Source organism: Hibiscus syriacus, unplaced genomic scaffold, assembly GCF_006381635.1.
Source record: "Hibiscus syriacus cultivar Baekdansim isolate YM2019G1 unplaced genomic scaffold, ASM638163v2 tig00110020_pilon, whole genome shotgun sequence".
NCBI lineage: Eukaryota > Viridiplantae > Streptophyta > Magnoliopsida > Malvales > Malvaceae > Hibiscus > Hibiscus syriacus.
This window is the reverse complement of record NW_024062568.1, coordinates 3,473,089-3,496,609: the sequence shown is the minus strand read 5'-3', so window position 1 is coordinate 3,496,609 and position 23,521 is coordinate 3,473,089. Positions and strand designations below refer to the sequence as shown.

General features: G+C 34.7%; 2 protein-coding genes across 2 annotated transcripts; both read right to left on the bottom strand.

The window, feature by feature from the left end:
* Nucleotides 1-11,717: 11,717 nt before the first annotated feature.
* LOC120213443 (cucumisin-like) lies at nucleotides 11,718-14,328 on the bottom strand. Its single transcript, XM_039211594.1, has 8 exons — nucleotides 14,324-14,328; nucleotides 14,028-14,270; nucleotides 13,436-13,949; nucleotides 13,213-13,316; nucleotides 12,914-13,132; nucleotides 12,698-12,809; nucleotides 12,376-12,589; nucleotides 11,718-12,297 (listed from the first exon to the last, which is right to left on the bottom strand). Exons 1-8 carry the CDS (start codon nucleotides 14,326-14,328, stop codon nucleotides 11,771-11,773), a joined length of 1,938 nt encoding a protein of 645 aa, XP_039067525.1. The 3' UTR covers nucleotides 11,718-11,770.
* A 2,538-nt stretch (nucleotides 14,329-16,866) lies between these two features.
* LOC120213442 (cucumisin-like) lies at nucleotides 16,867-19,797 on the bottom strand. Its single transcript, XM_039211593.1, has 9 exons — nucleotides 19,696-19,797; nucleotides 19,518-19,606; nucleotides 19,320-19,414; nucleotides 18,980-19,223; nucleotides 18,385-18,901; nucleotides 17,977-18,299; nucleotides 17,754-17,865; nucleotides 17,477-17,690; nucleotides 16,867-17,396 (listed from the first exon to the last, which is right to left on the bottom strand). The coding sequence occupies exons 1-9, from the start codon at nucleotides 19,795-19,797 to the stop codon at nucleotides 16,867-16,869; spliced, it is 2,226 nt and encodes a 741-aa protein (XP_039067524.1).
* Between the last annotated feature and the right edge of the window lie 3,724 nt (nucleotides 19,798-23,521).

Sequence of the window (23,521 nt, the reverse complement as noted above, 5' to 3'; positions counted from 1 at the left end):
ATTAAGTTTTAATCTTAAAACAATTTCAAAATAATCTTTCAAAGTATTTCGAACCATTTCAAAGCCAAAAATTCCAGATTGCTCAGAGGGAACCGATTCCCCCCCCCAAGGGGTACCGATTCCCCCATGAATGGTTTGGCTCTGAGATTTCCAGAATGCTCGGAGGGAACCGATTCCCCCATAGGGGGTACCGATTCCCCCTGTTCAACGGTCAAAATATTTGAATTTTACACTTAGGGAACCGATCCCCCTATGAGGGGGAACCGATTCCCCCCACGCTCTAAGCTGTTTTATTAATTGTTTTCACACTAAAACGGCTATATTATCTTCATTAATTATCCCCTAACGTTCAGAAGTGATTCAAGGTGTATTTAAACAAGTTCTGAAGCCCTTGATCAACAAGAAATCATAGAGAAACAAGAGAGAAAGCATCAAACATCAAGTTTGTGCAAATCAAGCCAATTTTCCTTTCAATATTCATTTTGCTTTCAAGAACACCATTTGTGCTCATTTGTAATTATCTTTGAGTGTTCTTTTCTTGTTCTAGAATTGTGCAAACATCTTACCTTGTGAGGTTTTCCTTGTAAGTTTGCAAATTTGTAATCTTCTCTTTGGGAAAAGAGTGTTCTCAAGAATTGGGGTATATTCTTGAGGGTGTTGTAAGGTTATCTCTTTGGCCTCAAAAGAAAGAACAAATTAGTGAATTTGTTGGAAAATCCTTAGTGTGGATAGCTAAGGTAGTGGACGTAGACTTTAATTGAGAAAGTCGAACCACTCTAAATCGCTGTGCAATTACTTTCAATTTTCTGCAAAAGCTTCCACCAAATTTTTAATTGCCAATTCACCTCCCTCTTGGCCAAATCCATCAATAGATTAACTCAACAAAAATGGTCTACATAAAATATTTTTCAAAATATGTTTTTCAAAAGATGTAACTTATTTTACGAAAAATATTTTTTCAAAAAATATTTTCAATGAAACAAACAACCCCTTAAATAAATGATGATTAGTCATAATAATAAATTTATTTTTTAACATTTAATTTCTTTTCAATTTAATCCTTATATTTTTTTGATAAAATTTACATATTATATCCAAAGAACAACAAGAAGTTGCTATAAGAAGACTAGAGTATCTCACAAAAAACGAGATTCAGTCGAGCAAACCCTAATCTATACAATGTTAGAAATTTACCGAACTCTATCAAGCTTCCTTCTATGGAGATTAAGTCTAACAAATTCCTTTATAGAATTCAACACATCCACCTCCCCTATTCAACCTTTAAATATCCTTTTGTTTCTTTCCTCCCGAATACAATAGATAAAAATATTCTAAGCTGATTTAAGCAAGAGTACAAAAAGAAATTTACCCTTTAGAAAGTAATCCTTATTTCTCTTAACCAAATTTGAGATTAATTTGAGATTTACTGTAGAGAAGAGGACCTTTCAACTTAATTTGTTGTATTCACAAACGTTAGTATTTAAATTTTTGACTTTATTTAAAAAATATAGTGTCTCATCTCACTAGATCAATTGATTATTGGTAATACAAATTATTTATTAATATGAAGTTTATATATATATATATATATTGGTACATCAGGTAAAACGACTACGTAGTAGTTTACATTCTCAAAGTGGGTATTCCTCTAGCATCGGCCAGCAGCAAAGATGCGATTTCCTCCGGTGGGTTTCTCAGAATGGGGTTCCCTCCTCCCGTTCTAGGGTCATTTTGGCTAGACGATCAGCACATTTATTTCCTTCACGCCAGGTATGCCTAAAATCGACAAGCCATCCTTCCTTACAAATCTTTTTGCAATCCCTAATCAAAATATCCTCTTGCAGATCTTCTGTTTCCTCCTTTATTCAACGCTTCCACTATTCACTTGGCATCCGCTTCAACTATTAACTTTCTCACTCCCAATGATTTCGCAAGGATGAGACCTTGCCTGGCCCCCTAAATTTCGGTGGCTGAGCTATTGCTTTTCCCAATTTGTAACATAAAGCTCCCTTTCTAGTCTCCGTTCTCATCTCGAATTAAACCTCCTGTTGCCGTGATTTCGGTGGTCATTTTGCGCGCGCCGTCCGTGTTAACATTTTTGTTTACAAAATATACTTATTAATAGTTAATTTTTTTTCTTCTAAAAATATAGAAATTAAATAGATAAAAATTATAAATATCAAGAATTAAATATATTATTATATATGAATAATACTTCATTTATGCTTAATTTTTTATTTCAATTAAATATCCATTTTACTGAATAATAATGATGTATACGTGTGTATGGTAAGATACAAAATTTTATATCAAAAATCAGCTCAAATCTCGGATCGGATAGAGCTTCCTTAAATTGGATCAAGTCGAGTGATGAGTGAGCGTATAATAGTCGAGTTCGAATAGAGTAAAAATCTGACCAGAGTCATGCCTATCTAGGAATGAGTATAGGTCGAATTTTTGGCTTACTTAATCCCAAACCAAAATAGTAAATCCCTTCACTCGCACCTAACTCGGATTTAGGAAAATTCCATCCGACTTAAAAACCAACCTGAATTTTTAGGTGAAACTCATACTCGATACGACACAATATATTTTTATTAGGTAAAAAAAGGACTTAATTGATAAAAATAATATAGAGATGAATATTATTATAATTATCCATAAATATATAAAAAATAATAGAGTGAGTTTTTTATCCTAAAGTCAAACCTGACTCCATCCTTAAAAAATATCAGATCCAATTTGAATTCGTATTTTGAAAAAAAAAACTATCCGGTAGATTAGAACATGTTTGACCCGAGTCAAATGTTCATCTGTATATACATATAGTAAATTATATCATCATAACATATATATGTCATAGATGATATCATCATGACATAAATAATTTATCTCGTGTCGTGTCCTTATTGATTAGTATCATCCATCTTTTAAATGACATACAACCTTTTTGGATAAATCGAAGAAATGATAACTTAAGTACCACTTCTAACTCCAAAAAATCATTAACTACTTATGTGGGAATTATAGTACAATTTAAGGGCAGTTTATCAATAAAATGTTATTATAATTTTATATAATTAGGGGACGTATGCAAACTAAAATAATTGATTTTTCCATCATTCTTCCATACTCCTCAATTGCATGGAAACAAGCTTTTCGAACAAAAAATTACATGAAAATAGTGCGATTAAACGAAGTTATTTTAGGGTGGCATCCACATCGACAGTCATTATTCGTGTCATCGAGTCATTATTGAGTTAAAATTCGGTGATAAAATTAAAATTAAAACGAAAGTTCACTATTATAATTGAAACAATTGAAAGTTCAATAATATACAACGATACAATATCTAAAGTCTAATGATTTTTAATATAATTTACCAAATTATTGATAAATAACTATAACATTATTCTGAATATTTATTGCATTATCGAAGCATAAGCGACAATGGGGCTCTTAACTTTATGGACAACATAATCCCAAATCATAGAACCAGAGTCCATTGAGTTCCCAAATTGAGCTTCAACAATCACAACAAAGGATTGGTTTTAGCCAACATATTCGAAGGTAAGCACACTAGGTTGTACTTGGATCATGAGCACCAACAGAGCGTTAACGACCGCTTTGTAAATCAACACCGTCAGCCCAACATTCGTCACGATCCGATGAAAGACTTGAGTGATCGGTTTTCCAAGAGTAGAGGATAATGCGAAAGAAGGGTAGTTTAGATCCCACACCGTTCCGTTCGTATCATCAGAACAATGGCTACTATCTCCGATAACTAGCTGAATGTTTTTAAGAGCATATCCTTGTCCACACAAGAATTTAACATAATCAACCTCCCCTGCATCGTATACTAATCCGAGATCGGTGGCTTGTAAAGGGTAGTTTTTTTATATTTAAAATGCCCTCGCACTTAAGTGGATATATCTGGATATTCCTCAACCAACTTGACGATCGTCACACACAAGAGTAACTCGGATGTCCTCATCGTTTTTCGAATGTCAAACAAAAACACAAGTCTTTTGGAATCTTAACTCATAATGTTCTTATGCTTAACACACAATTGATTAATGTTCTTGCTTGTAGGCTTTTATTAATAGGTTTTATCAACCCTAATCCCTCTCCTGGCCCCTTGACCAAACCAAGGCTTCTAGCATTTTTCTTCACAATGGTACTGTTACTCAACCCTATAGTATCGACACTACTCTCTTATGATATCAAATTATCTTGAGTATTAGTAGCTAGTTTACATTCGATGTTTTGGAAATTCACCCTAGTATCGATATCCTTAATTGGAGTATCGATATTACCCCCTTGTGGTACCGATATTATCCTAAATATTGGTACCAAATTAGCATTATGAAATTTGAAGTCGAACTCTTGGTATTGATACCATGCCCTTAGTATTGATACTAGATGAACAATATCGATACTCTATGAAAAGAGTATCGATACTCCCTAGCTAAAATCTTGCTTTTTGGCTTAACTCAAAAACAATATTGATATTATTTATCCAGTATCGATATCTCAATTTGATATTATTCTTCCTCTTTAGGAGTGTCTGCTTTAGTCCATGAACTAAAATCCAAAAAGAAAGATAAAGCAGGGATTGTCAAAAATAGTGTAGCAGATTGTAGAAGGGTAATCCTCGAATCTACTTCTCATTGATCATTGGATTTTGGAATGTTCGAGGACCGAACTGTCCTCAAAAAAAAAAAGAGTTCTTAATAGATCTATTCATAATAAAATTGATGTACTTTGTTTGCTTGAGACAATAGTCAAAGAAGATAAAGCTGGGAATATTTTGAGCAGAAATTTTACTAGTTAGAAAGCTTGTTCTAATTATGATTCTGCTGTCAATGGTAGAATTTGGATCTTATGGAAATATGGTCTTGATTTCATTGTTCTCCATTCCTCTGATCAGTGTATGTCCATTAAAGGTCATTATTCTGGTAATCCCCTTGTCATAACAGCCGTATATGGCAACAATGATGGTGTAGTGAGAAGACCTTTATGGCAGCAATTACGTGATTTGGATTCTAATTTTAGCCATTCTCCATGGATCCTAGGGGGTGATTTTAATGTCTGTAATGCCACAAAAATTTATTTAAGGATTAAATTGAAAAGATTTAAAAATACGAGGATTTATTAAAGTAAATAATGAAAGATGATGATGAATAGGATTCATAGCTTAGACTAAATTGTAAGAAATGATGATTAAAATGATATTTTGGTCATTTGGATTAAATTGAATTTAATATTCAATTAATGGGGAATTAAGATAAGAGATAAGATGAAGAGGGGAATAAGAAGTGAACCCTTTCATCTTCTTCTCTTCTTGTCGTGGAAAACTCTCCCCTTCAGCTCAAAGGTAAGTTTTCAATTTAATGGTTATTTCCTTTGATTTTTGATGGGATTGAAGCTTTGTGTACTATGGAAGCTAAAGGAAGGTTTAAATGAGAATAAAACTAAGTTATTGATGAGATATTAGAGATTAAAGATAATGGGTTTTTGAGTGACATGATGAAATATGAAGGTTTATGGATGTTTTATGGTAGATTTGACTTGTCATCAAGTTAATTAAGAAATATGAAGTGTTAGACGTGGATTTAGAACATGTTGAAAATTGAGTATGATTCTTGAATCTCATGTAGAAGATAAGATTTTGAGGTTAAAGATGTGGTAAATGTGCATAAATGAGTTTAAATGAAGGTATTTGAGTTAAGGGTATGAAAGGGGTTGAAATATGGAGCATTTAAGCTGGAATGAAGTGAATTTCGTGCTCAAAATGTAAATTCTGGCCAAGGTGCATCGATGCACTACTAGTGCATCGATCCACACCTAAATAAATAAACATTGAATGCACTGAGTGTATCGATGCACTCCCTTAAGATGAAAACATTGAATGCATATAGTGCATCGATGCGTAGGCTGTGTACCGATGCACCAGTGAGAGGATGCATCGATACACTATAAAATGTACCGATGCATACATCAAATAAATGAATGAAAATAGCCTTTCTTTTAGTTTAAGAAATTAAAGATTTCAAATATACTAAGAAGTAATATTGAATGTGTCTTTAATGGATGCTTGAATATATCGAAATCAAGCTCCCGAGTCTAGCAAAACGAAAGGCAAAGACAAAGTAGCTGAGTAATCAGAATTGCGTATTGGAAATAATAGCAAGGCGAACCAGGTGAGTGCATTTAATTACATACGTACATGTGATAGTAGTTAAAATAGCATAATATATTGATGTATGTATAGTGATTACCGAATGGCACTTTGTGTGCTAGAATGATAAGGAAATCATACTGAGTGTATGTATTTCCATATGGAGCACTGAGTGTGCTAAATGATAAGGAAATCATATTGAAATTATGGATTTCCAGATAGGGCATATTATGTGCTAAAATGGTAAGGGAATCATACTGAGTATATGGGTTTCCAGATAAAGCACTAAGGGTGCTAAATGATAAGGAAATCATATTGAAAATATGGATTTCCAGATAGGACATATTATGTGCTAAAATGGTAACAAAATCATACTAATGGTATGGATTTTCGAATAGGGCACTTTGTGTGCTAAAATGAAAAGGGAAGCATACTAAGTGTATGGTTTTCCAGATAGAGCACTGATAGTGCTAATATTAAAAGGAAAATACATGAATTGTATGAATTTCCTATGGAATGTATGGATTCCAATAATGATTGATAAATGAGTTATTGGCATCAGTAATGCAGATTATAGTATATTCATTGGAATTAAAGATTCCTTGGAGAGAAAATATTAGAAGATAATTTGTATGTAGAAATGTTATTCGTGATTATTTATTCCTCACTAAGTAATACTTAACGTGTGTTTATTTCACGCGTAGGTTGAATACAGCTTGTAAGGAGATATTTGGATATTCAGTCAAGGTCACCCCATCAGTAACCGTATGACATAATGAACTGTTTTAGTTATATTTTAGTCGGCATGTAATAGATTTTAGTAAAAATGTTTCAAATGAATTTAAACGTATATATGTAAATGGTAGTTGTATAGTGATGCACGGTTAAATTTTTATGAGTTTTATGCATGTTTGCATAAATTACTGTAGCAGTGTATCGATGCACTGTAGCAGTGTATCGATGCACTGTATACATATTTTTTATTCGAAATTTTGGTGCATCGATGCACTGTTCACGGTAATGTAGCAGTGCATCGGTGCAGTCATTGTTCATTATACACTGTTCACTATTTACTGTTCCATATTCACTGTTCATTATTCACTGTTCACTGTTCACTGTTCACTATTCATTTAAAAAATATTTAGTTTTAAATTTGTTATAACGAAGCATAATGCATATGATATGATATTATCATAATATCATTTTTGAAGTGGAGATGGTTTTAGAAATTCATGTGACATCTATAATCTGCATAGGTATAATTATACGGATTATGGGTGTTACAATGTTACTCTTCATCCCTATGAGAGTTCTGACATTGAGCTTCTGGGCCCTATTATCTCCTCTGATATGAGAGATTTCCAAGAAGTTTATTCTGATCTGGATCTCATAGACCATCCTTTCTTTGGCCCTAAATTTACGTGGAGTAACAAACATCAGAGTTCCTTCTTAGCTAGAAAGCTTGATAGAGTCATTGTAAATAATATTTGGGTGAATTCTTTTAAGTCTTCACATGTTGAATTCATTGCCCCTGCTGTTTCTGATCATTGCCTGGCCTTGGTCTGGCTTTCAAAAGATGTTCAAATCAGCAGACCTAAACCTTTCAAATTTTTCAACTTTTGGACACAACACCCCAATTTGTTAAGTGTAGTCCAACAGTCCTGGCTTATCCCTGTCCATGGTAAACCAATGCAAAACCTCTTCTCAAAATTAAAACGCCTAAAAACAAGCCTCAGAGACCTTAATCATTCTTGTTATAGTGACATTTCTGCCAGAGTAAACTACAAGAAATCTGAGCTGGAATTTCAACAAATCAAATATTTAAAAGGTGAGAATGTCATCGACAAGATTATTCAATTGCAATCTAAACTAAAGAACCTTGAGGATGCTGAATTTATGTTTTTAAAACAGAAGGCCAAAGTTTTATGGCTAAGGGAAGGGGACAGATGTACTAAACTTTTTCACTATGTTGTAGCCCTTAAACACAAGAGAGATACCATTAGAATTCTGATTGATGATCAAGGCAATAGACTGGAATCTTTTGACTCAATGTCTACTGAGGTGATTAATTACTTTTCAAATCTTCTTGGCACCAGTGATCCTGAAGTGAAAACTCCATATTTTAATTTGTTAAAAGACATCCTCCATTCTTCCTTACTGCTGGAAAATTTGAAGATCTTGTTAAGGAAATCTCCAATGAGGAAATCAAAATTGCTTTTTTCAGCCAAGGTAATGACAAATCACCTGGCTCCGATGGCTTTACCCCTTTTTTTTTTTAAAAATCGTGGCCTATCATTAAAAATGACATTTATGCTGCCATGAAACAATTCTTCCAAGAATCTTTTCTCCTTCCAGCTTTCAATTCTACCATTATTGCTCTTGTGCCTAAAATTCCTAATTCCAGTAAAGTTAAAGACTTTAGGCCTATTTCTTGTTGCTCGATTTTCTATAAAGCCATCACTAAAATTTTGGTTAGAAGATTGACCAACATTATTCCCGAGTTAATCACCCTCAATCAAACTGATTTTTTAAAAGGCAGAGCTATTGTTGACAATTCCCTTCTTGCCCAAGAACTAGTCAGAGTTTATAGTAGGAAGAACATTTCTCCTCGACGCTCCCTCAAAATTGATCTTCACAAAGCCTTTGATTCTTTACATTGGGGATTCATTTCTGCCACTTTGAAAGCCATTGGTCTTCCAAACCTCTTTATTAATTGGATTGAATTATGCTTCTCTACTGCTAGATATTCTGTTCCTTTCAATGGGAGTTTAATTGGCTATTTCAAGGGAGCTAAGTGTATTCGGCAAGGAGATCCACTATCTCCTTTATTATTTGTTCTCTCTATGAATATCCTTTCGAATCTCTTAAATCTGGCAGCTGGAAAAAATCTTTTTGCTTATCATTCTAAGTGTAAAAGAAATGGAATTACTCATCTATCCTTTGTTGATGATCTCCTAATCTTCTGCAAAGGGACAGTTGACTCTGTTCTTGGAGTAACAAGTATTCTAGACATGTTCAATGAAATGTCAGGACTAAAGTTAAATGCCTCAAAGTGTGAATTATTTGCTGCAGGTATGACTACCCCTATTCTTCAAGAAATTCATGCTCTCACTGATTTTAAAATCGGGTCCTTACCAGTGAGGTACCTAGGTATTCCTCTTATGACAAGGAAAATTTCTGACAAAGATTGTGTGGTCCTCATTGAAAATATTAAAGCCAGATTACACTACTGGTCTACTAAAACTCTTAGTTATGCTGGCCGATTGGAACTTATAAGAGATGTCCTCTTTAGCATCACCAACTATTGGTGTAGGAAATTATTTTTGCCTTTCTCTGTCCTTAAGAAGATCGAACAACTATGCTCAAGTTTTTTTCTGGAAAGGATCAGACAGATCTGCTTTTGGAGCACGCGTAAGTTGGCAAAATATATGCTGCCTTAAATCGGAGGGAGGGCTCGGTATTAAGGACCTAAAAACTTGGAACAGAGCTTGTATGCTCTCTCTTATCAAGAAAATTCTTGCGGGTGAAGGCTCTCTTTGGGTGGCTTGGATAAAAAGCTATATTCTTAAAGAAAATGATTTATGGAATGCTGAAATTTGCCCTTCTGTCGGCTGGAGTCTAAAGAAAATCTTCAAACTAAGGCCTCTGTCAGCTGGAGTCTAAAGAAAATCTTTAAACTAAGGCCTAAGCGTTCTCCATTCTGTCCCCTGGAGCTAAATCAGTGAGATGCATTTGGGACTCTATTCGGGTAAGACATCCCCTGGTTACTTGGCAGAAACTTATTTGGTTTCCTTTTCATATTCCAAAACATAGTTTGATCACTTGAATGGCTTTCATTGATCGTCTTCCCACTAAAGCTAGACTACTTCATATGGGGCTTATCAATGATAGCCACTTCATGTTTTGTGAGGATCCATTGGAAAATAGAGACCATTTATTCCTACACTGTCCTATGGCTGGTTTCTTATGGAATTCTATCTTCCTTCTTTCTGGCCTTCAATTTAGAGCTTGCTATTGGGAAATCTTTATCATGTGGGCTTCCTCTAACTGGAAAGGAAATCTTTACTTACTGCCATTATGAAGACTGCGCTTAATGCTTTAATTTATATTCTTTGGGAAGAAAGAAACAAGCGTCTGTTCCAAAACAGATCCAGAAATGCACCTGATCTTTTTAAAGCCATCAAGAACATTGTTGGATCCCAGCTTAGTGGTAGACTTCTTAATAGTGTTGATGGTGTTAATATACATCTTTGCAACCATTGGGACATAGTTTAATTTTGATTCTTTTGTAAGTAGTTTGTCATGATGTTCTTTGAACACTGATTTTATAATTGTTTGTTCTTGGGTAATAAATTCCAAATTATCCAACAACAACAAAAAGCTCCTATAAGGCCCTCAAACGTTATTTAAAGTTTATGACAGTTATAGGAGATCATAATAGATCATTTTTATACGAGTAATATCAAAATACTCTATCTCTTTCATGAACACAAATACACTCATAATGCTTCATGCACTCATATAAATAATCAAACTATACATGATGATCTACAAATGTTATAGAAGAGTTATAGGTGTGTCACCTTACTCTTAGTTGCTGGGAAAACCACCTCAACTCACTTAAGTACAAGTTTTTTCGTACCCTTGCTTTTGGAGCCTTCACTCATTTCTTTTACTAAACACAAAGCAAGTAAATGAGTTATTAACTCATCTAAGAATTTAAAAGAAGTGGAAACATGATTCCTAAGATCTAGAAACATATTGAAATCATCATAGAGCTCTAAAACTCAAAATCACTCTAGAACCCCTACCATGACCACCATGACCAAACTTTGAGGTTGTGAGTTTAAATGAGAGCTTTAAGGGAGGAGATTACAACCCTTACCTTGAGAATTTCAGACATGAAATGATACATAACAAAGCTTTCACCTTTGTTCAACTACAATGGAGGAAAAGAGAGTGTTTTGGATATGAGAAGAAGACAAAAGAAGTAGAGAAAAATGAGATAAAAGAAGCAGTCTTCTCTCCCCTCTAAGCCCGATTACATCACCCACATTCAAGGGAGGTTCAGCCTTTAAACTCTTTTAGGGGCAAATTACTTCCTTAATCCTTCCTTTTTGATCTCAATTCAAAAATACCCTTTTAATTTCATATGGGCTCAATTCTAGCCCAAACAAAACCCAAATTTGGCCCAAAGCTTCTTAATAAATTATTGTGTTCATCTATAACCCATTAGGGTCAATCCGAAACCATTAACTCAAAATTCGAGGCCTTACAGCGGTGCTGCCATATCATCTTTCTGTTTGACATAATTGAATGTAAAACTAAATGTTAGTGTTAAATTTAACAAAATTAAAAGTTTGATGGTTTCTGAAATAATTTTCCTTTTTATATATAAAAAAATTGAATTGAAAAGATGTTCGAACAATAAAGTAAATCTTAAATATCAAACTCGAAGCTTAAATTTATTTTATTTAAGATTCCACTTACATGGATATAAGTTGAAAACATCAAATACATTCAAATAAATAAAAAGATTATTAAAATTTATTTATTTATTTATTTTGGTTTCCCTTGGCCTTGATTATCCTAGTAAATTTTTGCATAAGCAACAATGGGGCTCCTCACTTGATGCACTCCATCGTCCCAAATCAAAGCCCCGGAGATCATAGAGTTACCGACTTCAGCTCCAACGGTCACCGTAAAGGATAGCTTTTGGCCAATAGATTTAAAGGAAAGTACACTTGGTTGAATCTGGATAACGAGCCCCAGTGGAGACTTAACGACCGCCTTGTAAGTCGACACAGCCGAACCAACGTTTGTCACCGTCCGATGAAACACTCTAGTGACTGAATTTCCGGGAGTTGTGGATAATGTGAAGGAAGGGTAGTTTAGATCCCACACCGTTCCGTTCATCTCTTTGGAACAACTACTTTTAGTTCCTGTTATGAGCTCGAGTTGTCTAGAGGTATATCCTTGTCCACACAAGAATTTAACATAATCGATCTCTCCAGCATCGTATATTAATCCAGGTTGGGTTGCTAGTGCGGGGTTAATATGGCCTGCACCGTATGCGAACTCGGCTTCGATGTTGTTCAAGGAACTCATCGGAAAAGCTACCGAAAGGACGAGAATTTAGATGGATTAATTCAGATAATGCAACTCTCGATCATGTGTAAAAAAATAGATTTTACCTGTTGTCATTAGAGCAGATTTAATGGCGGATGGGGACCATGTTGGATGAAATGATTTAACATAAGCGGCTGCACCAGTTGCATGGGGACATGACATGGATGTGCCTGAAACAATGTTGTATGGAACAATTCTCGTATCATCTTCGGTGTCTGTCATAGGGGCAGCTTCGGACCATGCGGCTAAGATGTCAACTCCTGGTGCTGTAAGATCAGGCTGCATCGAAAAAATCGAGTTTAGTACGAAGAAGGGAAGGCAATTATATCCGTATCAAACTTGCAAGTTATTGTTCGTTTTGATTCGAAAGAGAACATGAAATCCAACCTTGAGGAGGTCTGCTGTAACAGGATTAGGCCCTCTTGATGAAAACGAAACAACAAACGGGGCAAACTGATTATCTTCCACCTGAGTCTTGAATATAGTTGCTGTCGGATTTCTATTTCAAACATGACAATCACAAGACAACGTTAACAATGTCAACCGAACTAAATTAAGTTTTACGATACATGTTCTGTTCAGTAATCAAGTTAGTATAAATACTCTGTCCCGTTCACGTAGCCGAAAACTTTTTTTCCATCATCCAAATTCAATTTCAAAAGAGGTAAACCATAAATGAAAGCATAATCTTCGTATACGCCGGTCTGGAACACTGCACCTATGGCACCGGCTTCAATCGGAGAGGTGCTGTCAGTGTAATAGTCGCAGAAAACAATTTTTCCTTCAACTAAGGTTCTGTTCAATGTTTCCGGGAAGCAGTACCTACATGTTCATGGTAGTAGAAAAAGAGTTAAATTTTGATATTATTGTCAAATAAAGCAACATGGAATACAAAGATATACCTGGAGTCCTCAGATGTATAACCTTGTGAAGTGTTGGGAGCAGCTCCACCAGCGATGAAAGGGTACATTTTTCCCTTGAGATCAAATATGTTTATAGAGGTTCCCTAGTCATTCGGATTCGGGTGAGTTTCGGGTACGTTTAGATATGTGTCCGACATGATTTCTGTTTAAAATGAAGAGTCGTAGTAACATATAATACGATTAACATAAATGTACTCCTTACCTCATAGATCTCTCCGTTGCCGAGCTTCATTTTAGTGACAAACTTTCTGTCAATGGTACTAGCAGCCACTGATAAAGACCAAGGTGAAAAGTTCGAAATCGATACAGGAGTAGGACCAAAATTGCCAGCAGAGTTAGATGTCAAGATTCCATATTTCATTGAATGGAATGCTCCAATAGCAATCGAATCATCAAAATAATCAGACGAGAAAATACTCCCAACAGAAAGCGATATAATGTCAACACCATCGGCTATCGCATCGTCAAACGCAGCAAGAATGTCTTCGTCATAGCAACCATCGGACCAACAAATCTTGTAAACCGCAATGCGGGCCGACGGGACTCCTCCTCGAACCGTCCCTTTGGCAAGACCGTATAAACTTGCCTTTCTAACGAAGCCACCTGCCACTGTCGATGAGGTGTGAGTCCCGTGACCTTCGGAGTCTCTCGGGGACTGAAAATCGGATGGACTAAAATCTCCTTTAGCTCGATAATATTTTGCTCCAATGATTTTTCTGAAAAAGAGATACAAATTTCAAACATCGTTAAGGCCAATATTTCAGTAAGTACGGCTCTGGCTGAATGTGGTTTACTTGTTGCAGGTGAAATTGGCCGAGCTTTGGCAGGTGCCTTTCCATTTCTTTGGAATCGGACCGAATCCGGTATCGTTAAAGCTTCGAGACTCGGGCCAAATCCCAGTGTCAAGCATTCCAACAATGATATCACTCTCAATGAATGATCTGAAAACTTTTTTGTTGAATCCCATAAAGTCCCATGACCTTGTTGTGTGAAGCTGCTTCTTTTGGCCAAGGAAAACTGAAACCACCCCATCTTTTCTTGGGAAAAAGAAGATTAAACCCGAAGTTACCAACACAATGTAGGAGACAACTTCATAATTTGATTAAGCAATTATGTTCAAAAACCTCTCAGTGTATCTGCCTCATCCTTGGTTAACTTTGCAGCAAATCCATTGAAGCTCCTGTGGTAGCTGTAGAGCAAAACATCTAATCCAACACTACTATTGGATTCGATTCATAAATAGAGTTAGAAAATCTTGGAAAAGGGATGGTAAAATTATTGGATTTAACGTAAATGATGAACCTGGGAACAACTTCGTGAAGCATGCTGGTGTGCAGACTTGCAACTGAAACCTCACCCTTTGGAAGGTTCCCCATGTATGTATGTATGTATGTATGTATGTATGTATGTATGTATGTATGTATGTATGTATGTATGTATGTATGTATGTATGTATGTATGTATGTATGTATGTATGTATGTATGTATGTATGTATGTATGTATGTATGTATGTATGTATGTATGTATGTATGTATGTATGTATGTATGTATGTATGTATGTATGTATGTATGTATGTATGTATGTATGTATGTATGTATGTATGTATGTATGTATGTATGTATGTATGTATGTATGTATGTATGTATGTATGTATGTATGTATGTATGTATGTATGTATGTATGTATGTATGTATGTATGTATGTATGTATGTATGTATGTATGTATGTATGTATGTATGTATGTATGTATGTATGTATGTATGTATGTATGTATGTATGTATGTATGTATGTATGTATGTATGTATGTATGTATGTATGTATGTATGTATGTATGTATGTATGTATGTATGTATGTGTATGTATGTATGTATGTATGTATGTATGTATGTATGTATGTATGTATGTATGTATGTATGTATGTATGTATGTATGTATGTATGTATGTATGTATGTATGTATGTATGTATGTATGTATGTATGTATGTATGTATGTATGTATGTATGTATGTATGTATGTATGTATGTATGTATGTATGTATGTATGTATGTATGTATGTATGTATGTATGTATGTATGTATGTATGTATGTATGTATGTATGTATGTATGTATGTATGTATGTATGTATGTATGTATGTATGTATGTATGTATGTATGTATGTATGTATGTATGTATGTATGTATGTATGTATGTATGTATGTATAAAATCAAATCGTATCAGCTCATTTGGTTAACCTGTCGGTTATCAGAGAAAGCACGGCAGCAGCAGATAAGCATGGAAAGAGTGAAACCGAGAAGTGAACGCCATGCAAAAGAAAAAGAAAGGGCTGCCATTGTTGAGTTTGGTTTTTTGCATTTTTTTCAAAACGCCAAAAACTTATGCTAGTTGTCTGTCTGGTTCTTAGGAAAATTGGGAAAGGGAAAATCCAAATCATGACAACCAATATGTAGCTGGTTGGCAGCTTCCTTAGCCAGAAACATATAATTTTTCCTCTTGCCTAGGGAATTCAGTTGGGCTGATGTTTCGAAGACATTCCAAATTTCATGAAAGTTATCAGCATAACCTCAAAGATCTAACCATTAAATAAGCCTTCAAACTTTTCTAAAAAAATCAATCAAGTCCCTCTATAAAAAAATATGTTCAATTGATTTCTCAGACATAAAAATTACATCAATGAAATCCTTTGCATATTAGAACTAGTCTTTGTTAATATCGTGCCAACAGTATGGTTGACCTTATTGATGTAGTAGTTTACGTGTGAATGATGATTGACAGTGGCTTGAATTTTGTGTGTGAAAAAGTTCATTGATCCTTTTTAAGGTGAACTACACTAGATATCACTGAACTTCAGGTCGTGTATTGTTCATACAACTAAACTTTCAATTTCTCCAATTATAATATTGATGATTCTAATATTTCAAGGTAATATCTATATTCGATTTTAAATATAGATATACTCTCACACACCTGCCGACAAAATTGCTTGAACTCAAGTTACCTAGGAGAACAACATTCCCTTTACCATCAAGACTAGTCTTTGGGTTTGTTCATGAGCTTATTTTACTCTTAAACAAAAATAAATAAATAAATTTGTTAAGTTAGGATTAATAGCATAAGCTACTAGAAGTGAATATTTGATCGAATCACGTGAAAATAATTTGAGTTAGTCGAATTGATGAGTCGTATTTTCTCATCCTAAATTTAATTTTTAAAAATCAAGTAGAGTGAAACAAAGTTTGAGACAAATAATTATTTGAATTAAATTAATGAATAGTTTAAACTAAAAACTTGTCAATAATATGATTAAATTCTAAGTTAGAGCACATAATTTAAGATAATATATATTCGAAAATTCTTTAAAGAAAAGAGAAGTAAAATACTTTAAATTATTGTGGGATCATGTGACCAAAGAGTTCCATTGCAATAAAGTTGCACACTCAATCTTAGATTCAACTCGAAACAATTCCTTCCTTCCTAATAATATAATTTATTCCTTCTCACTTACATGAGCACAATTGCATCATAATTCAATTCACTATCATGTAAGGTTGAAACTAAAACATCAAACACAACATACTGATAAAACATCATTGAATCTTAATAACTTTAATTCCCTATGAATTAATAATTCATTCGACCAAGGAAGCATAAGCAACAATAGGGTTCCTCACTTGATGAACTCCATCGTCCCAAATCAAAGCACCGGAGATCATAGAGTTACCGACTTCAGCTCTCGCGGTCACTGTAAAGGATTGCTTTTGGCCAAGTGATTTGAAAGAAAGTAAACTCGGTTGAACCTGGATAACAAGCCCTGGGGGAGACTTAACGACCGCCTTGTAAGTCGACACTGCCGAGCCAACGTTCGTCACCGTCCGGTAAAAGACTCGAGTGACTGAATTTCCAGGAGTTGTGGACAATGCAAACGAAGGGTAGTTTAGATCCCACACTGTTCCATTCGTTTCTTCGGAACAAATTGCGATAGTTCCGGTAATGAGCGCGAGTTGTTTAGAGTTATATCCTTGTCCGCATAAGAAATTAACAAAATCAGTCTCCCCTGCATCATATATCAATCCAGGTCGGGCTGCTCGTGCAGGGTTTATATGGCCTGCACCGTATGCGAACTCGGCTTCGAGGTTGTTCTCGGAACTCATTGGAAAAGCTACACAAAAGTGGGAATTTAGACGGATTCAGATAATGCAACTCTTGATGTTACAAGGAAAAAAAGTACTACTAGATCACCTGTTGTCATTAGAGCAGATTTAATGGCAGCAGGGGACCATGTTGGATGAAATGATTTAACATAAGCGGCTGCACCAGTTGCATGTGGGCAAGACATGGATGTGCCTGAAATAATGTTGTATGGAACGATTCTCGTATCATCTTCGGTATCTGTCAAGGAGGCAGCTTCCGACCATGCGGCTAAGATGTCGACACCGGGAGCTGTAAGATCAGGCTGCATTGGAAAAACAAGATTAGTGCTAAGAATTGACTGGTGTAATTGAGTCATGTAAATTACCTTGAGGATGTCTGCTGTAACAGGGTTAGGCCCTCTTGACGAAAACGAAACAACGAACGGGGCGAACTGATTATCTTTTACCTCAGTCTTGAATATCGTCGCTGTCGGATTTCTATTCCAAACACAATTATTAAACAAAAATTAATGATGTTTAAACATACTAATACCAAGTTCCATGGATCATATATAATTATCTCTTGTAATGAAGTTATAGAATAAATACTCTGTTGTGTTCACGTAGTTCAAAACATGTCTTCCATCATCCAAGTTCAAATTCGAAAGAGGTAACCCGTAAGCAAACACCAAATCTTTGAAGTCACCACTCTGGAACACTGCACCGACAGCGCCGGCTTCGACCGGACCCTCACCATTGCTGTCATAGTCGCAGAAAACAATTTTGCCTTCCACTAAGGTTTTGTTCAATGTTTCCGGATCACAATACCTTGAATCCTCGGATGTATAACCTTGTGAGGTGTTTGTAGCAGCAGCACCAGCAATGAAAGGGTACATTTTTCCGTCGAGGTCGAATGTATTTATGGACGTTCCCTAGAAAAATGAAGGGTGCAAGATCGGATATGAGTATCAAACACAACTATACAAGGATTTGCTTAACAGATATGAACCTGCTTACCTCGTAGATTTCACCATTGCCGAGCTTCACTCTAGTGATAAACTTTCTATCAATGGTACTAGCAGCGACAGATAAAGACCAAGGTGAAAAGTTTGTAATAGTTGCAAGACGAGGACCGCTATTTCCGGCAGAATTTGATGTCAATATACCATTTTTCATCGAATGGAAAGCTCCTATAGCAATCGGATCATCAAAATAATCAGACGAGAAAATACTCCCAACAGAAAGCGAGATTATGTCAACACCATCGGCTATTGCATCATCGAATGCAGCAAGAATGTCTACGTCAGAGCAACCATCGGACCAACAAATCTTGTAAACCGCAATGCGAGCTGATGGCACCCCACCACGAGCCGTCCCTTTTGCTAGACCGTATAAACTTGCCTTGTTAACAAAGCCACCTGCAGCTGTTGATGAAGTATGAGTCCCATGACCTTCGGAGTCTCTCGGGGATCGAAAATCATAATTCGGATTGGAATCTCCATCGGCACGATAATATTTTGCTCCAATGATTTTTCTGAAAAGAGATTCAAACATTGTTATTTGCTAAGTCCAATATTTCAGTAAGTAAAGGTTCTGGTTGAATGTGTTTTACTTGTTGCAGGTGAAATTGGCCGAGCTTTGGCATGTGCCTTTCCACTTATTCGGAATCGGACCTAATCCAGTATCGTTAAAGCTTTGAGACTCGGGCCAAATCCCAGTGTCAAGCATTCCAACAATGATATCACTCTCAATGAATGATCTTAAAACTTTTTTGTTCAATCCCATAAAGTCCCATGACCTTGTCGTGTGGAGTTGCTTCTTTTGGCTAAGGAAAACAGAAACCACCCCATCTTTTTCTGGAAAAATATGATTAAACTCGAAGTTACTAACAAAATGAAGGAGACATAGGAGTTTTAAAATGATACTTTTGTTAAGGAACTATATTGAAATACCTCTCAGTTTATTTGCCTCATCTTTGGTCAATTTGGCAGCAAATCCATTGAAGCTCCTATGGTAGCTGTAGAGCAAAACATCTGATCCAACACTACTGTTGGATTCAATTCATAAAAAGTGTTAGAAAGTCTTGGTGAAATGTTATGGTCAAATATTGGTTTTGATCCCTCTACTATGTAATCAATATGTAGAAGAACCTGGGAACAACTTCTTCCAGCATGGTGTTGTGAAGGCTTGAAGTTGAAACCTTACCCTTGGGAAGGTTCCCCATGTAAACAATGTAAACCTGCTTCAACATTACAATATATCATTTCTTCATATATATAAACATATATGTATATATAAATTAATTATAAAGAGATAAGGTTTGGCTGCCTGTCGATTATTAGAGGAAGCAGCATGGCAGCAGCAGATGAGCATGGAAAGAATGAAACTGAAGAGCAAAATGCTTGAAAAAGATGAAGTTTGGGCTGCCATTGTTGAGTTTTTTGGAGCTTGATTTTGATAAGTCCTTGTAAGGGGAGATTATATAGGGACTCCCCAGTGTTGGAACGAGGTCCATGTGAAGCATTTGAGCTTTGCTAAGCTCGCCTATGGAAACAAAGTTGTGCATTGCCGGCTTTTACCGATCACTTACCAGGATATAATTGTTGATTACAAGAAACATTGTGAAGGCATTTCAATTCGACACATATATTTGGCTTATTTGAAATGGTATTTATATAATTGTAGGCATAATGTTAAAATTCATCCTTAACGTCTGATAAAATAGTCATTTTAATCTCTATTCTTTTAATTTTATCCTCAACATTTCATTTTGTGACAAAATATCCTATGATCGAATGAAAAGCATTAGTTGACCAAAGGTCAACACTTATTGCTGACATGGCATAACTTATCTATCCAAATGACATGACATATTCCATGTCATCACTTTGAACACGTATCAATGTCACGTCATCACTTTGTACATGTGATAATACCACTTCATCACTTTGAGCACATGATGTGTGTCACATAATCATTTTGGATACATGATATATTTCACGTCATCAATTTGGACATGTGACATATGTCACACCATCACTTTGGATATGTAGCATGTGTCACATCATCACTTTGGACAGATAGCATGTACCACGAAATCACTCTGGACACATGATAATGTCATGTCATTGTCTTAGTTAACAACTAAGATATTATAATATGATAAATCGATACGTTAATGATCATAATGAAACTTTTCAAATATTAATGACTAAAACACATATTTTGTAACACCCCCAACCCGTATTCAATCTGGATCCGAGATGTCACATTGACTTTTCAAACTTTGACTCTTAAAGAAAATCATGAAAATTTTAAACTTTCATTAAAATAAAATATGTTAATCCACACAAGTTGGACCAAAATAAACAAAATCAATCAGAGCATTAGTAATTCACAATTTCGTTACATGCCAACACACATTATATACAACCAAATATCTACACTTAACTACAATTCTAATCTGATCTGTGGAAAGGAGAGTTTGACCTGTCTTGCTCCTCTTCACTTCTCCTCTCGCTTTTCAGAACCTACGTGTGAAACACTCACACGCTAAGTCGATGACTTAGTGAGGCAAATAAACATATAATGTAAATTATAACTTGTAATCATGCATGAATAATTACTAATATTATATCATACCACTCATATCCTTATTTATGTAACAAATACACTACATACATACATACATACATACATACATACATACATACATACATACATATATATATCATTATCCTTCATATCTCTTATTCTCTTATTCATATAATCTCTCATGTTCATATCATATATCGTAACAGGTACTCACTTATATCATATAGCATATACAATCAAGCAACTATATCATCATCTTCATTTTTATCACTATCATAGATTCCTTTTATCATATGATCTTATAATTACCATTTGTACAATCATATATCACACATAACATTTCACAAGGAAACAAACACATCATCATATCAAGTTCATTGATATCATCTCTTTATTAGCCCATGTACACATGTGAGAACTAAAGATATGCGAGTACATAGAGGTTGTGCACTATGCTGTCACCACAGCTCGTATAATTCCCTCAAGGGGCACTGAATATTTGTCCCGAAGGACCACTGATTGTTTCGAAGAACCACTATGTCCCGAAGGATCACTGTTTGTCCCGAAGGACCACTGATAATCCCTCGACTCTTGGCATGCCAACTATACCCCTAGCTCTCATATCACATAACATGGGCATTATCTTTTATACCATTACACATCTTCACATAGCCACTTAGCTTTTCACATAACATTTCCATTTGCACATGTAATTACTTAACTTATTTTACATAGCTCATGTTCCTATTCATATCTCAAGCCGTAGCTATTACTTATTTTCACATATACATTCACATTACCAATTCACATAAGCTCATGTATTCACATGGATTATTTCTCATAGCATATCACATAGCTTCTATTCTTTCTCATTTAGTCACATAGATCCATGGCATATAACATAATCCAAATTGCATATAATCACGTAGATCATTTCTTAGATGTTCATGTAAACCTAAATATCATATCTTGTTCACATATAAGCATATATACTTCATATAGTACATAGAAACACCTAGAACACTTCCAAGTAGCTTATATAAATTTTCAGAGTCCTTTCATATTACTTGATAACATATATCATATATGTATATAATAACTTATGTCATATCATCTACCTTATGCTTCATTTCTTTGTATTCCCTTAGATTACATAAACTATGTCGTATTTCTAAACATATATCGTTTAATAGTATTTTATTTATATATTAGTTTAATCTATTTACTTAATTCAATTTCATATATTCCTTATAACCTTTTCATATAGCTCCATAAATCTTTAGCATATAACTTATCTTATATATTCGTATCATCCTTTTTATATTCAAGTTTCCTAATTGATGTACTATTCCCATTTCATTCTATTCAATCTATTTAGTTCCCTTAACTCTCATTAAATCAAAAAGCTCTATTATACTAATTCTCATAATGGATCATACCACTATGTACTTGTCCAACTCATGTTTCTATTAAGCATATGTTGTTACACATGTTTACCTAGTTCCTATCACTTCTCATGAACTCACTTTCATCATATTTTCCTATTTATTACATATTTTATCTCATAACCATGTATTCACATAGTCTTATATTTCATTATCATATGACTTATATTTGTTCTCCTATAACTCTTCATAGACATCTATTTCCAATTCCATATATCACTTGACTTATCTTCTATATTCCTATAATTTCATAACTTATTTTATATTCTCTCATTAACACTTAATAGTGTTTTTACGTAAACCACATAGCACATACAAAAACATATCAATTCATATAATCAAACATACATACACTTCATGTTGTTAACATACTTATGATCAAGACCTAATGAGCTATTACTATAGAAAATAAACTTATCACAAGTCCAATTTCCATATAATCTTATAAAAATAAAATGTACTCACCTTGGCCTCACTACATTCCAATCCACTTATGATTTCCTCTCTTTCGATCAAATCTTAACTTGATAATCATTCCGGAACTTGTTCATGTTCGATATCTATATAATCAAACATTGATACCTATTAATATCCAATTGATATACTCTAATCTATCATTTTTAGACCAAAAGAAATGTCTATTTCTATTTCCCCTTTGAAGTGCATCGATACATTCTACAGTGCATCGATGCATTCTTTAACATGTGCATCGATGCACTACCCATGCATCGATACACAAATCACCTTCGATGTTTTCATTTTAAGGGGGTGCATCGATGCACTCCTTATGCATCGATGCACTAATTGCATTCGATGTTCATTTATTTGAGAGTGCATCGATACACATTGAAGATGCATCGATGCACACTACCCAGAATTACATTTTTAAGCACGAACATGTATTGTTTTGACCCCAAATTCTACTTATTAATCCTTCCTTATACCTTAAAACTTATTTAGACATATTTAAACCTTCTTATAATACTATAACACTTCACCATATCTCATAATTCACCATAATTCTTGAATCAAAGAATTTTATCAAATTTTTCATGTGTTCTAAATTCAATTTTATCACCTCTAACTTCTTAATTAACCCTTTGACAAGTCAAATC